The 15,611-nt window shown below is 37.7% G+C and overlaps 1 protein-coding gene across 1 annotated transcript in view; it reads right to left on the bottom strand.

Moving 5' to 3' along the window:
- Positions 1-350: 350 nt before the first annotated feature.
- Positions 351-15,611, bottom strand: part of CHIC2 (cysteine rich hydrophobic domain 2) — a 32,078-nt gene continuing 16,817 nt past the window's right edge. The window contains exons 3-6 of the mRNA XM_083756097.1: positions 15,411-15,566; positions 10,806-10,862; positions 10,577-10,636; positions 351-6,442 (exon numbers count right to left, since the gene is read on the bottom strand). Of these exons, the coding sequence (XP_083612223.1) occupies positions 6,392-6,442; positions 10,577-10,636; positions 10,806-10,862; positions 15,411-15,566 (324 nt within the window). The 3' untranslated portion in view covers positions 351-6,391. The remainder of the gene's footprint in view (positions 6,443-10,576; positions 10,637-10,805; positions 10,863-15,410; positions 15,567-15,611) is intronic.

Raw genomic sequence — 15,611 nt, 5'->3', positions numbered from 1 at the left:
AGAATAGGAAGCCAAGCTCATCAATGAGCATTAAACCTGCTTGTTTAAAGAGAGTCCAGTGTTAATTGTGCCAGCAAGTTTGAATTTCCGTTGCTTTTTTAGGCATTTGTTACTAGCAATGTTTTCAAAATAAGTTTTTTCTTTTCTATCAAAGAGAAAGTTAGCTGAAATTCTAACCACGCTCACTAGGAAACAAGTCTTACAAAACTGGGATTTACTTCTGAGTAAACCTTCTAAGGACTGGGATAATTAAAAACATTCTGGTGAAATGAAGCAAAATGATTGTGCATACCACAAATAAATGAAAAAGAATGCACCATATTGAGGTTAGAAAGGAAAACAAGTCTTGATAAGATAGCTTCACAATTTTATTAGTTTGTAACATACAATTTAGGAAATTCTCTAGCGAGACTTCCAAGTGGAATACATTCTAAATTTGGGTCAGGTCAGAGGGAAAATGGTTGATATTTAGAAAAAAAAAATTGTGGAATTTGGCTAAATGGATTAACTTAAAGCAACCATAACAAATGTAGTTAAATATGCACATATATATTTTAAAACCCATTCATACCCAAATTGTAGCATCTAACTGCAGATTCTGGATTTGATGCACTTTTTATGAAAAAAAAATGATACTTTTATTAAATGATCTCTAGCTTGGTCTTTTAACTATGTTTTCATATGCTGGCAAACTGAAAGATTATCTATGATTAAGAGAATGTCATTTCATATCTATTTTCTGATATACTACATTAGATTAACAGGATTTCCAAAGATACAGTCAAATGCATCCTAAGTGTCAGTCAGGTAGAAGAATCAACTGAGCTACACACAATGACAACAATCCAGAAGGCCGAAAGTGCACAGGGCTCCCATTGGCTGGGTATGAAAAGGCTAAAAACCATGGCCAGGATCCAGAAAAACTACTTAAAGCACGCCCAAGGGCTTCAGCATGCTCGTTGCAGATATTTTCTTTTTAAAGAAGTTCGCTTTGAACAGCAGACTACCATGCTATATGACAAGCAGGTTTCGAAACTTCCTGTTTCAAAAATGGTTTGCCATCTATGGCTTACAGCAGAGAGAGAAGCTGCTGTTTGGGAAACACTTTGGATGCATGGAAATAGTCACAGAGTCATTTGGATCATTACCGCAAAGAAACCAGGTGCTCTTTGCAACACTATATATATATTCGTATATTCTGTATTACAGCCAACAGGTGCTATCTAGAGAAATGTAGGAATGCATGAGTAATTAACAGCTAAACCTTTGCTTGTTTACTCAGAAGTAAGTGTACACTGGATTGCAGTCTACAATTCCATGGGGTTTACTTCTGAACAAACAATGTGACTGGGCTGTTGGCATTCTCTCTTTAGCTTACTTCCAATATTAGTCTGTTGAGAAGGATATCTAACATTACACACCCATTTTGCAGTAGGGTATACTGGGAAAATATCGAACATTCTAATTAATCCTTGCTATCAGTGTTTGTAGCTTCTACCTTTGAATGGTATACATGACTATACAAGCTCCTAGCAGCCTTGTAACTAACTTTTGCCTTTCATTAGAAGCTCATTACAAGGCTCTTGGTTGTTTCAGCTCATCCAACTTTAGTGAGGCGAATGCCACCGGAAACTGGTGTCAGTGGAAGTGTTGAAATGCAGTGTTGAAAGATCTCCTTGTGTGCGCAGAATGGGAAAGGAGCAGATTGGGAAGGCAAAATTGGGTATGCATAATGGAAAAGCTTTCCATGCTGATACAGGAAGGTTCATCTCCTTTCTGGATGCAGGTTATCTGAGGGCTCGCTATGCAACGTGACTTGAGTCCGCGAATGGGAACAGTCTCCTTGGGATTTTCTTATCAATATATTGCAATCCATTGCAGGAGCCAGGAATTCGTGAAGCAAATTTCCCTGATTCAGTTCACACCAGTGAGGGCTGTCAGTAGAAGAGCTCACTGCATGATGGCTTCAATTTGTACGGTAAGTTGCACTGAGAGAAATAGCTAGGAGATAAAATATTCGCTATGGGAATGCTGGTCTGTATGACAAACGTAACATCTAGACCTATGTAACATCTAGACTTGCTGTCCTTAGGACTGAAGGAAATGACTAGAAATAATTGGCCCTATATCAAACCTGTCACTCCATACTAAATATTAGCTGCTCACAATACCACTGCAATAGCTCTGCCAAACTACCAAAATGACATGCTTTGTCGCACTGTCCTATTGGTATAACCTACTCTAAATTGCCCTGTGTTAGTATTCCAAAAACCTTGAGTGTCAAGCCGGAAGTCACACACTGAAAAACATACATAGTGCATGATGTTTAACTATGTTAACAAAGCAGGAATTAAATTTTCAACAAAAAAACTACAATTCAATCAAAACAGGCAGCTTATTTAAATACAAACCCATATTCAACTTTCTAAAGATGATACTGTACAATACGTTTGTTTTGTTTTGTGTTAAGAAGTTTTATATAGGCTGCTAGACTGAGATTTTAATTTTCAGGAAAATGGTACAGTTGGAGCATGTTTATTTCTAAATTTAATGCTAGCAGTTACAGCTGGCTGACATGAAACCCAAACTGTGAAAAATGCAGTGCACAGAAACATTAAGGAAACACTTTGTTATTCCCTCTACTGAAGGTAAGTTACATTCTCTAACCGAACTAGCACAGTTACAGATAGGTAACTTGTACTGTGACATCATGCAACACATAAAAACTGTTACAAAGCTGGGGGGAAATGCCCATGTTTGAATACTTATGGGCATGTACCCAGCTGCTCCTTTAAAATGAACAAAAGGTATCAGCCACCTTAGATGACATCCCACAACACTCTCACTTGAATAAATCTGAACATGCCTCTGAAATATCTTTACATGGAATTGAGGGGAAATAATTGGGATTTTTTATTTGCCTCCGTGTTTGTGTCTTTGTAGCGTTTTTCACTATCATGTTTTCAAATATATTGCTACCACTACATGGGATAAAAAATGGTTGATTTTTTAAAAAGTCAGCCATATAGTACCCCCCATTAGCAGCTACATATCAAAATATGCATACTGGAAGAATTCAGCTACTACTCATTTTTGTGCTTGTAAATGCTGGAGGGTCCAATTTCCCCTCCCCATCCACGCTTCAAAAAGCCAAGCAGATAAAAACAACAACATGGTAAGTGAAATGCATACAAAACAAGAAATAACAAGCAGCAATCCATATCATTCAAACAGACTGCCAAATTAGCAGTTACAGAAGAAGCCAAGAGGGTAGTCAAATGTGGATTTAGAGCAGGTTGAAGCAATCTCCTCCTGCTGACTCATGCAAGTAACGCTTATCCACAGGGTTGGATTGTTGAGTTGTATAACATGAGATGTCTTCCATGAGATCTGAGACCAGGAAAGTTGCATGTGATTTACGTTCACGATTCCTCTCCTCCGTGATGACATACAAGACCCCTCATTTCAGGTTCTGCTGCTCGCACAAGGAGACCGCCCGTGTGAGTCATTCTTTTGCATGTTAAGCCACCCAGCAGATGGTCTCAACCCACTTAGACATGAAGGTTAGTGAGATATTGAAGTGGTTCTCACCCTCCTTGGGGTCTACCTAGTCCGAACTAACTTTACATGCAAGACGTACACTTTACAGAAAACAGAAAATACAAGTCCTATTGCAAGCAGGCAGTATACAACTGCCCTTGGGAAGATTAGTTTGACGAAAAGTCTGCTGAATGAAGTAACAAATAGGTCAAGGAATTCTACTGAATAATGCACCAGTGACTCTAAAATCTAGTCTCTGCACACCAGCAACTTACATACACAGAGGAACTCCAACATGCAGATAGAGTTCTTGCACATGCAAGGGATTCTCCATTTGCTTCGATAGACATGGAAACTCAGCACATGCAAAGAGATGGAGAAGAATTCCTACCTTTATGAAAGTGAATGAAGAAGCCTAAGGCCCCAGAATTCTGGAAAGGAGCCGGTTTTTACAAAGGCTCTGGTCAGCTGAGCAATACCAATGGATTTTCCATCTTAATCAAGGCCACAATCCAACACAGATCTAGCCACAATTAAGCCTCCTCAGATAAACCAACTTCAGCAAACTGTGTTAGATTATGGCCTAAGTCTGTATTATGAAGGTGTTTCCAAAGCATGCAAATGTTTTAACACATACAATAGAATGCTCATCGATAAGGGGAAATGTTTTGTAATTCTTTCTCTAAGGAAAAGCAGATCATGGACTGCAAATGATCGTTTTTGGATACTTGTTTAAGACTACGCATTTTTAAAGCCCTTATATTTTAAAAAGCATATAGGCAGATACTGTCTGCAAAGAGCAGTGCACATGAGACAGCCAAAGCCAACTGCATGATTTTCAGTGGGAAAGAGTCCCACTGAAATCAATGTGATATAGAAATGCCTAACTTTGGCCAGATCATGCCCAATTATTACCAGATTAAAAGAACATTTTGGAAGAACTGTATATTGTGATATGCAAAAATAGAGCCCAGACAAAAGGTGATTTGAAATACTTTCCTGGAAATTCTTTCCTTTACAAAAGATGCTTCTCCTAATGAAGATCTGCTAGGAACAGCAAGCATTGAAAAATACACAATAAACATATCTGTATAATGACAATAAAGTGAAACTGTATTTAAATGAAGGAAAATGGAATCCTTGCAGTGGGGTACACTTTTCATAGTACAAATAGTAAGCAGAATGCATTTGTTGGCAATTCACATTATTGCTCTGCTACATGAAGAATGGGCCCTTAACCTATGTTACAGTTCATGTACGTTAAGCTAAAAAAAAAAACCAACCCCAAGCTTCTCAGAAATAGTTGTATTAAGTAGGCTTTAACACAATATATGAAGATATGCACAGCCAAAAAACTAAAAGCTGCCCTGACCAAAGCATACTATCACATATCCATTTCTTTTAATGCTTTCTTGTGCAAACAATAAACAGAAAGCTAACCATGTAAACATAGAAAAGAGAAAAAAAGCTGGGATGCAGTAAGTATTTATCCAGTACATTCAGTAAGCTATTCAACCAAATCACTAATTTTTGATTTGCACATCTGAATCATCAACACATCTGTAGCTTCTGGTACAATGTTGTAAATGTTTTACATACAAAGACTCCACCTGAAATAATTATAGAAACTTAACTGTGCTCAAATCCCGCTGAAATGAATGGGATTTTAAAAGTTAGTCACAACTAACGTAACCCATCAATTTCAATAGGAATTGAGACTGCCTTTCTCTGACCTGGAGCCAAACACTGCAACATTTAAAAACTCAAACTACTGAAGTATTTAACAAATATTTTTCTGACAAGCTTGCATCCTTGTGTACTATTAGATCTAGTAAACAATAAAAACAGTAAAGCTGTTACATGGCATTAGCCACACAGTATGTACATACATAATTTCTCTCTCTCTCTCTTTCTCTCTCTCTCTCTCTCTCTCTCTCTCTCTCTCTCTCACACACACACACACACACACACGCACACACACGCACAGTAGGTGCACACATACAAAAAACTGGTCTATTCTGAACCAGGATTAAGAGATTGGGAGCAGGTTTGGAGATCACAAATTCCACTCCCCCCTCAATCCCAGTTCTCTTATTCCCAGCAGGATTAACCAGTGTTTCGTGTGTACCAGTCCCCCATGAAATACTAATTATTTTTATGATCCTGAGCAGTATTAACCACTGAACACATGCAAATCTATCACAAATTCTTCTAGTGGAATACTAGCAATCCAATTTCAAGTTTCTTGAGAAGAACATCTTCAGAGTAGATGGTACTTCTTCATTGAATAGAGAAATGCGCAAAGGTGAACCAATGTTTGGGTATCAAGAAATGCTGCTTGTCGCCTCACAGGTGGCTGATTTACGTTCCAGAAAGGAGAAGGAAAAACTCTGATATATACAAGTATGTTGCTGGCAAAATATGCAGAGATTCAGAGAAGATGCAAGTGCATAGATTAAAGTGATTGCCAATTTTCACAATTTATATGGGGTTAAAAATAACTTCTCACTTATAGCTATTTTTGGTTTTATGTTTATAGCTATATATGTATATATACACGCACAGAAACACACACATACATAGATATATGTATATATAAAGTCTCTGGAAAAATCAGGATACATCAACAACGGAAAAGGGACAGGAAATAAGTTACACTGACGTCTGCATGAAATGACTTCCGCAAAATTTGACAAAATGCACTTTGAACATGCCGTTACAAAAGAAAAGAATGAAGAAACCACAATATTATGTAGAACCAATGCTATATCATCACCAGGAGAGCACCAAGCAAGGCACCATTGGAAAAAAAGACAATATACTTGGGTAAGTCTCTAAAGTAAAGCAAATGCTAATCTGGTCGGAAAATTGGTGTCTTTGGTAAAAATTCTATAAGAATGACCTGTGTAAAAGAGAGAAAGAAAAAAATATATACATTTAGTGAGTAATTAATGGCACTGTCCATTTTTAAACATCTCAGCAATGTTAAAGCTTCTACTGTGCTAAAGGAAAAGCTATGGATGGGATCCAAACAGTTATGTGAGGCACATGTACCCACAGGCATTTTTCAGCACTCTCCCAACTTGCAATTCCCAGCAACTACTACTAGTACTAGTAGTAGTACAGACGTACCTTTGGTCAAATGGAATCTGTTCCGGAAGTTTGTTCGGATACCAAAACATTCGAAAATCAAATCATGACTTCTGATTGGCTGCAGGAAGCTCCTGCAGCCAATCAGAAGCCACGGAAGCCCCATTGGATGTTCAGGTTCCAAAAGTACGTTTGCAAACCAGAACAATCACTTCTGGGTTTGCGGCGTTCAGGAGCCAAAACGTCTGAGTTCCAGGGTGTTCAACAACCAAGGTATGACTACTGTAGTTGTAGTTGTAGTAGTAGTAGTAGTAGTAGTAGAAGTAGTAGTAGTAGTAATAGTAATAATAATAATAATAATACCCCACCCATCTGGCTGGGTTGTAGATGTAGCATGTAACCACCTAGAGCCAAAGTGGTCCCTTTTCACACAATGCAATGTTTTGGCTCTTGTAAGAGGTTGTGATGCTGCTATCATTATTATTTATCATCATCATCATCAATTAATTAATTTTCTATCCCGCCCTTCATCTGAGGAACACAGAGCAAATTACAATATGAAGATACAAAAATGCCCAGCATAGTAACAAACAAAAATAATAACCCCACCACCACCACCTAGCACAGTTTAAAAGGACATAGATTGCTTAATAAGCCAAAGGGCAAAGGAGAAGAAGGATGTTTTTGGCTGGCACCGGGTGATCCTCCCTGGAGAGAGCACTGCACAAAGTGGGGAGCCATTCCTAAAAAGCCCGTTTTTGTGCTGCTTCCCTCCGAGCCCCTCACAGACGAGGCACACAAAGATTGGTTTGATGTGTGAAAAAACACAAGTTCAAAGCCCTCCTTGTGCACACAGAACTAGTTGTCTTAACTATTTGCACGACGGCTTACGGATACATGCACAAGACTCATTCATGAATTTCTGAAAGAACCAGTTGCTTGGTTCATAAGGTTTTAGCCAAGTAAAATAAACTCAGTTATTAATACAAAAATACCGACACAGGCAACTAGGCCTGCATAATGAGGGCAACTTTGGCCTGTGCTAGCCTAACAGAGCCACAATGCCATAGGGTAAAAATCTTGTGAAACTGAAGATAATTTTTACAAGAGTTTCAAAGGAAACATGCCAGTGAGCAAGACTTTCTGTGCACCTAAACAATTACAGCAGCATTCAAAAAGCTAACAACCATTTAAGTGCGACCCTTTAAAAGGAAGCTTTGTTAAATGTAAAAGCAGCACTAAGACTACATCAGTTGTGTAACTCAGTTAAAATTAAGTTAGGCTTACAATTTCAACATTTTCATCCCCAACCCCACCATTCCCTTTTCTTTTGGTGTTACTGTCTTCACCTACAAACATTTCTTACTTTAAAAACTGTTCCGAATATATCCATGAATACAGAGAATGATCACTTCATGTATTGTTTTGTTTCAAGCAGGAGCAGGGAGGTTACATCCTATTCTGTTAATTAATTTTGGTTTACAGTCTTGGGGGAATAGTAGGAAAGTAGCTAGATTACTAAAAACATGTAGATGTAGATGGTCTCTCTTTTGGACTACCACATTTGGCCCCTAGTTACACATGTGATTGTTTCAACAATTAAAATTACGCTTTAGCAGGACAAGAGATGATCTCCTTGATGAAAACAAACAGATAAGGCAGGAGGATCTGTTTATTCCATTTCCCAATTTATCTACCTTCTTAACTGTGGCAACACTGAGATGCTTACCATGTTATACAGCAGCAAGTCTCTCATTTTACTCAAATGCTTACTACCCTTTGCGGAATTATGAAAGGTTAATATTCAGCTAGTTCTGAGAGCACATGTGTTTCTACTTGAGAATAACTTATTGTACTATAATGAACAACACAGAAAGTGACCCAAGTCTGTAGGCCTCCTAGATTGATCCAGAAGTAGTCTTCAACTACATTTTGCCTATTTTCATAAAGGGGGGGGGGATGTTCCACTGAAGACAATAGCATGGACCCTAAGGTTCCCCTTCCATGAATGACAAGTGTCTGTTTTGGAACCAACACATTGCCCTTTTCACCAAGTAAGTGTGCAGTTTAGTTGTAAAAAGTTTAAATACAGTGCTGTTGGTCTATCACAGTGGTTCCCAACTGGTGGTCTGTGTAACCCAGTGGTTCCCAACCTTATTTCTGGCCATGCCCCACCTAAGCATCTCAAAAATATTGATGCCCCCCATGACATATAATTCTTATTATTCAAAAAGTGAAGTTCTTTAGGAAGCCTAAAAGGCCATTAACTGTTAATAACTCATTCTCAAATTACCCATTGGGAACCATGCGTGTAACCCATTCAGAGGGTCTATGGCACCATTCACATAACAAAAACTACCATAGCGGTATCCAAATTTTCAAAAGTAGGAGGTCCACAGTACTTAGATAACTGGGAACCACTGCTCTATCACATTCCCACCAATAATAAATGTTGCCTAAAGGGGTATCTGAATTTAAACTAATTTTTAAAAACAATTCTACATTGGGCTTGGAAATTACAATGACAACTTTCATCAATGCTTGAACACCTTGTTAAAAAACACTAATTTTAATTTGGCACATTCTCAACATAAATGAACTCAGGACTGTGGCCCTCGAATGTGAGTGGATTTTTAAGAGACCAGAAGCATTCAGTAATGAAAATACAAAACTGAATTCTTTACGCAGGCCAACCTCAAAAACCTGTGTCAAATTTTCTTTCTTGCCTCCAATTACTGTGAAGTTATCATGAGTCTATGATCATAAATTAACATGTTCACTATAATAGATGATCATAAATTAACATGTTAAGTATAATAGATGTTAAAAAGAAATAGTTAGTTGAATAGAACTACTCTGGAAAAAAGGCATTTTAGGAAGTCTTTTATGTTTTAGGCTAGATATAGGCCTTAGTACTTCCCCTTTTCTTCAGTGCTAACAGAAAAGATGATTTTAAGATAATTTCTAACTATTTAAGCACTGTTTTAAATCAATCTTTTAACTTACTGTCTATAATGCATGTATTGTGTTAGAGAATAGACAAGATATATAATTAAAAGGCATGGATGTGTTAGAAATAGCTAAAGCTAGATGCCACTGGGGGTTACTTTTAATTTAATTGTTAACCCCTGCTTGTGTTTTTTTTAAAAAAATATAATACTAGAATATTTTGTAAGGGCTTATTTGTTTTAAAGCAGTTAAGTATCTTATCACATGCCTCTTTCCATAGACACAACTGAAAAATTTAAAGGAGTAGCAAAGTGAAATGAAATAAGAAAAACTACAAGGACTGATTGCTGGGTGGGGTGTGGGGGACAGAAACAAATGCACCCCATGAAAAGTCTTTCAAGAAATCCTCCTCATCTTCTGTATAATCTTTAGAGCTAGAGAATGAGAGCCAAAACCGACACATCACGCTCTTATTATCAGGCCTGACTTTTAAAACATTTGAATGAAGCTAGTAAAAGCTCAAGCTACTTTCAAGACTGCTGAGGTATGGGGGCAGTTAAAATCGACAAAGTCTAAAGGTTTCCTAAGCTCCAACAGCTTAGTTGAAAGGTCTCCTTCCATACACTGAGACTCGATTAGCATTATATAAAACAGTCCACAACTAACTCACTGCGTAACCAAAGTTGCAGTTATTCTTTTTATACAGCATCTGAAAATTTCACACCCCATCAACGCACGTTCAAGCTATTTTATCTTGGCAATTAATTTATTATTTTTCCCCCGGAACACAGTGAAGCCTTGTTTTCAAGTCATTCATAACTTTATAAATCAGCCCTGCGCATGAAACCATACATCTGTGAACCGTAGAAAATCCTTGCCACTCAGGCGATTAAGCTCCTGACACCTTTGCTGATTAATAATCGTGGAAAGAATAAGATCAGAAGCAAAATAAATGATCATTTAATAGAGAAATGCACAAAACAGCCCTTTAACTTACATATTCCATCATGTTATTCGATTCACATTTCCTTTTGCTTAGCCTCCAATGCAAGCACAGCTAGACAACAGGGAGAAAAAGGGGGAAGAAAAATGAGCTGTGTTTTATCGCCGGCACAGAGACTAGTCCATTTGTCCAGCTTTCATATTTCGCGTTCAACAAAAGCATCTGTTTCCATACTGTGCAATTCAGGCCCCAGCAGTACGAAGCTGCTCCCTGCGGCACTCACCTTGTGGTATAACCTATTGTTTTCCCATTCTAATAACTTCTCAATCGATCTTCGTGTCTGGAAGACAAATGAGAAAGAATTTTACTCTTGAGCAGCTTTGGAAAAAAGTTTGTTTTGCAGCTGCCTTTGTGTGGAAAAGGTGGCTGGGGTGGAAGAGAAACGTGGTAAAGGACAGCAACTTCAGTACAGGGTGGTCTGCCGTACTGCGAATTTTCTGGTATTAATTATAGCTAGGATAAAGAGGTGTGTGTTTCAAAAAATGGTTTCAGCGACCAAATAAAAAAAACACACTAAGAAATATTTAAATGGCTGGAAAATTTATTTATCTACAAAGCTGCACATTAATAAAAGGTTTTTTAAAAACCCAAAAGTGCTTTATTCACTAACACTGTTAAGTGAGTCAATTTAGATCCATTGAAGTTAATGGAACCAAGCTACCTCATAATTCAAGTAACTTGAAACAAACAGACTGCAGATTAAGCATGGGATAGTTTCCACATACTGTGCGTAGACATTATGATAACTATAATTCATACAAAATGCCGTGCTGTTGACCAATTTCACATACTGGAGCTCTAAAATGTTAATCTACAGTTTCTCATTAAAGCACAAATTGTTCCAGAATATTTGGAAATCTGCACATTGATAAGTCCCTTGAATTTAAGTTATCCAGCTTTAAGAGAACTATTTAAATCCCCTTGCACTAAATCTGATACTCTGAAGATGCAGTTGGTATTCTGATTTAGAAATACGTCCTGCTGCTGTTTATGGTCACTTGACTGCCGTATCATCGACTGCTCAGTAGTAAAATGGGATTTACTAGTCCTTATGAATAGGGAGGATAAATCACAACACCAGGTGTTGAGATGAGACCAGAGTTGCAGGTGCAGAGGCATGGATCACTGAGCCTTGTGGCAAATTCAACTTCATACAGCTGCAGCTTCCTTACAAGGCAAAGAGAAGTTGGGGAGGGGAAAGGGGGGGGGGCTGAGAAGCATCTTGCACTTCAACTACTGCTAAACAAGAGGTGCTACAAAATGCACACTGGTGCCGCGAGTGAACAAGTGGTTTTTTTTTTAAAGAACTACTTAAAAGCATTCATTATCAAACCTCCTGAATATACACGAAAGGCAAAAAATACATATAGTGGTTTCATTTATAACAATCACAAGAGCATAAACCTGAACTCTAGCTACTTGAAAGAATCAACTTTGTTAGGCACGAATAATTATTAGGATTTTATTTTTTTTACCTTTTCATTATATTTCGAAAATAGAAGGGATTCCCAAGAACCCTGGGGCAAATTTTAATAGCAAGGACAAAGTCATTACATTGTTCTTTAAAGTTCTGTTCCTTTTGGCCAATACTTTTTATTTTATTTTATTAAAGACAGTGCCTGCCCTCTAACAATGATCAGCAGACCTCACTTGTTTCTTTGTCAAGATAGCCTTTTAGAGTCTGCTCTCCTTTTAAATGAAAATAGGGCAGCAGTTATGGTCACACTTTTGTTAATTTAGTTGCCAGTCAGCTCCAAATCAAAAGAAAATAAGGCTGCAGAGTGTAATTAACATTCAGTTCAGTCGTTTTGTCCCTTGTCTAGCCCCCTAAGCTTTGTTAAAATTGCCATCTGAATGCTGAAGGCTGTAGGGAAATCGATTTGATTCTAATCGCACCATGAAAAGAACATGATCTAACTGCTTTCAGCCCTCCGTAAATCTGTACTAGGTCTTTAGCACAATGCAACTTCCAATTTAAAAAGCACTGAATGTCTCGTCAATGACTTTGTGAAGAAAAAAGAACAAGGAGCAGACATAAAAATTCCAATAGTTGTTTAAGCATTAAAGCTCATTTGCATCACAGCAAACCTGAAAAGGGCTGACCTCTCAAACCGCCTCTCAGGTCTATGAAGTTGTAGCCTTGACAAGCTCACATTGACAGAGCTCATTGACTCTGAAAGGCTACTCTATCAATGGTGAAAAATGGCAATAGGTTCTACTCCGAGCAGGCATCTGCCTGCCCACCCGCTGCTAAACCAATGGCAAAACCGATTCAAAAATGTGAAGCTACCTTGTAATCTTCCTTGCTAGAACCTTTTAAATAATAGATTTAAGACTGCTGTACAATTTAAATTTCACTGCCTGCACGGAGGGGAAGGAGAAAAGACAGAAAAGAAACCAGCTTCCCAAATACTAGGGGAGTTAAAACACTTTGCACCCTAGAAAGGAAAGTGAATACAGAAACTTAATGCAACACTACGAAGAGACATCTTTTAATGAAACAAGTTTTAACATTCAACTATTGTTACTCTTATTGAGGGAATGAAGGACTTAACTATGAAGTTAAGAAAGGGCAATGAATTTGAAGGAAACATATTAGGCAGCTTAAAACAAATTATTAGCAGTTAGTATTAAGCAGGCAACACACATGTAGAAGACAAATTGTGCATCACTTGTATTTCAGTTTTAACACACTATTGCCAAAGCCTGTGTAGGTAACACTGTTGTATACCTCAAGCATGTAAGATTTTTTTTTCTACAAATACTAATTTTGTAAATTATTATTTGTAAGTCGTCACATGTACAAACAGCTTGCAACATTTATAAAATCACTCAGCAATACCCAGCCCCGTCAGCCATACAAAAGGTGAATGAAAGTTTAAATGAAACATTAGCAAGTACCTCTCAGCCGGGGGAAGAAAAAGTGAATTAAACAGCGTCGCACAATTCTCGACACCAAGCCTTCTTTTCCCTACTTGACAGGTGAAGGGGGGGAAAGACTTGCACGTGCAGCTTAATTAATCACCGCACTTGACATCTCAATGATTTACAGTGAGGAGCAGGTGAGGACATTCAAAACCCAAAAGGGACTCTTGATTTGAGTAACTTTCCCAGCTGACGGGGATGACAACCCTGTAGATTTTCCATCAGTGGCATACTAGAAAGCACATTATTTGCAAAAGTTAAGTGGAAGAAAGTTTACTAGGAAAATTTTGCAACGATGCAAAAGTTAAGTGGAAGAAAGTTTACTAGAAAAATTTAAAAACTAAACGTGGCGGTTGTTTCTCCTTTCAACATCATAGTTAACCATGAAATTTATTTTTTAGTTAAAAACCACTCTTGTTGTGAAACTATACACAATTATTTATGTAAGCTGCATCAAACAGGGTTTGATACAGGAACTACAGAGAGATATGATACACTTGTACACGATACGCTTGTGGATTTATCCTATGCATGTTTGCTAAAGAAGTCTTACTGAGTTCAGTGAAACTAACTCCTAAGCATGAATGCACAGATTTGCAGCCTTTTCTACCTATTCTCTATTGAGTAAAAAAGCTAAACAAGCCTAATGTAACAATGAAGTAGTCTTCCCTCGCTAGATTAAAAAATTAAAATTTAAATTAAATCATTTAAAATTCCAGATTATATGTAATCCTTATACTAAATGTAACACTTTTCCTTCAGCAGTCACCTGCATCATATGAAAATCCTATGTCCCCCTGCTAGTAAATGCAAAACGACCATTTTCAGATTTGGTGCAACCCATTCTAAAGCACAAAGTGGGCATTAACTTAAGTACTTCAATTGCTAAAGAGCTCAAACACATAATACATTAGTCTTTAAGAACAATGTGTAATGAAACTTTAGAGTGTGCCAAAAGCTTTTTTTTTAAATTGTTCCAGCTTTATTTTGTAATTGCATATAGATGAGACTAGCTGCTAGGATTTAAATACAGTGGTACCTTGGTTTAAGAACAGCTTAGTTTATGAACAACTTGGACTAAGAATGATGCAAACCCGGAAGTAGGTGTTTTGGTTTGTGAACTTTGCCTTGGAATAAGAACATGCTTCGCTTCCTGTTGAGTGTGTTCCATTTGTAAATTGAGTCCCCCGCTGCTATGGGTGGGAAAACATGCCTTGGTTTAAGAATGCTGTGGTTTAAGAACGGACTTCCGGAACGGATTAAGTTCGTAAACTAAGGTACCACTGTACTAGGAACTGTGAAAAGCCTTCATCCCAGGTTTGTGCATGAGGAAAATCTGTGGACAACATGTCAATGTTGAGTGGCAGGGTGTCAACAAAATTTAGAGACTTGTGTTTGGTGGCTAGTTATATATGAAACTTCTCCATGTTCATTCACTTGTTAGAATTCCTACCCACCCTTCACCATAAATCCCAGGGCAAGTTACGAAAATTATAAAATATTCAAATCAATTAAATTACAGTCATGGTAGATCCTAGGATTATCCAAGTAGGCAACGATATGTCTAGGCAACTTTAAAAAAATAACGAAAGCCTCTGCTGGAAATTACAGTACCATTCCCTCAGTTCAACAGTTACATGAAGACGCACTAACACAAAATTGATAAAATCTTTATATTCATATTTAACAGTTGAATTTTCCACAGTGGCTAGTGTTAGTTTTCTATGTACCTTCAGCCACTATAGAAGTTGAAACCACTGTGTTAAGCAAGCCCAGGAAAGTAACATTAACATTCAAAATTAACATTAAAAAAAAGTATTTGTAAAGCAGAATAAGGCACAGAGAAAAGAAGTCTTGAACTTGGAAGCTGAGGTTATGTGGCAATGAGTATGATCAAACTTACTCTTTTACTGAGGCAAATCACTGGCCACATACTACAACCTAAAGTGCAGCAGCAACAAAGGCAGCCACAAAGCAGCCATCGGACATTGACTGGAAGATTCTTCTTAAGACAGCTATTCACTCTGCTGATGCTGGCTTTAAACTCCTCAGGTGCAACCTGCAAGAAAGAACCATGAAGCATTGTGATAAACCTAATGTCTTA

The sequence above is a fragment of the Podarcis gaigeae genome (assembly GCF_964106915.1).
Source record: "Podarcis gaigeae genome assembly, chromosome: 9".
Classification (NCBI taxonomy): domain Eukaryota; kingdom Metazoa; phylum Chordata; class Lepidosauria; order Squamata; family Lacertidae; genus Podarcis; species Podarcis gaigeae.
Note: the sequence above shows the minus strand (reverse complement) of the source record. Positions and strands in the feature narration are given on the sequence as shown.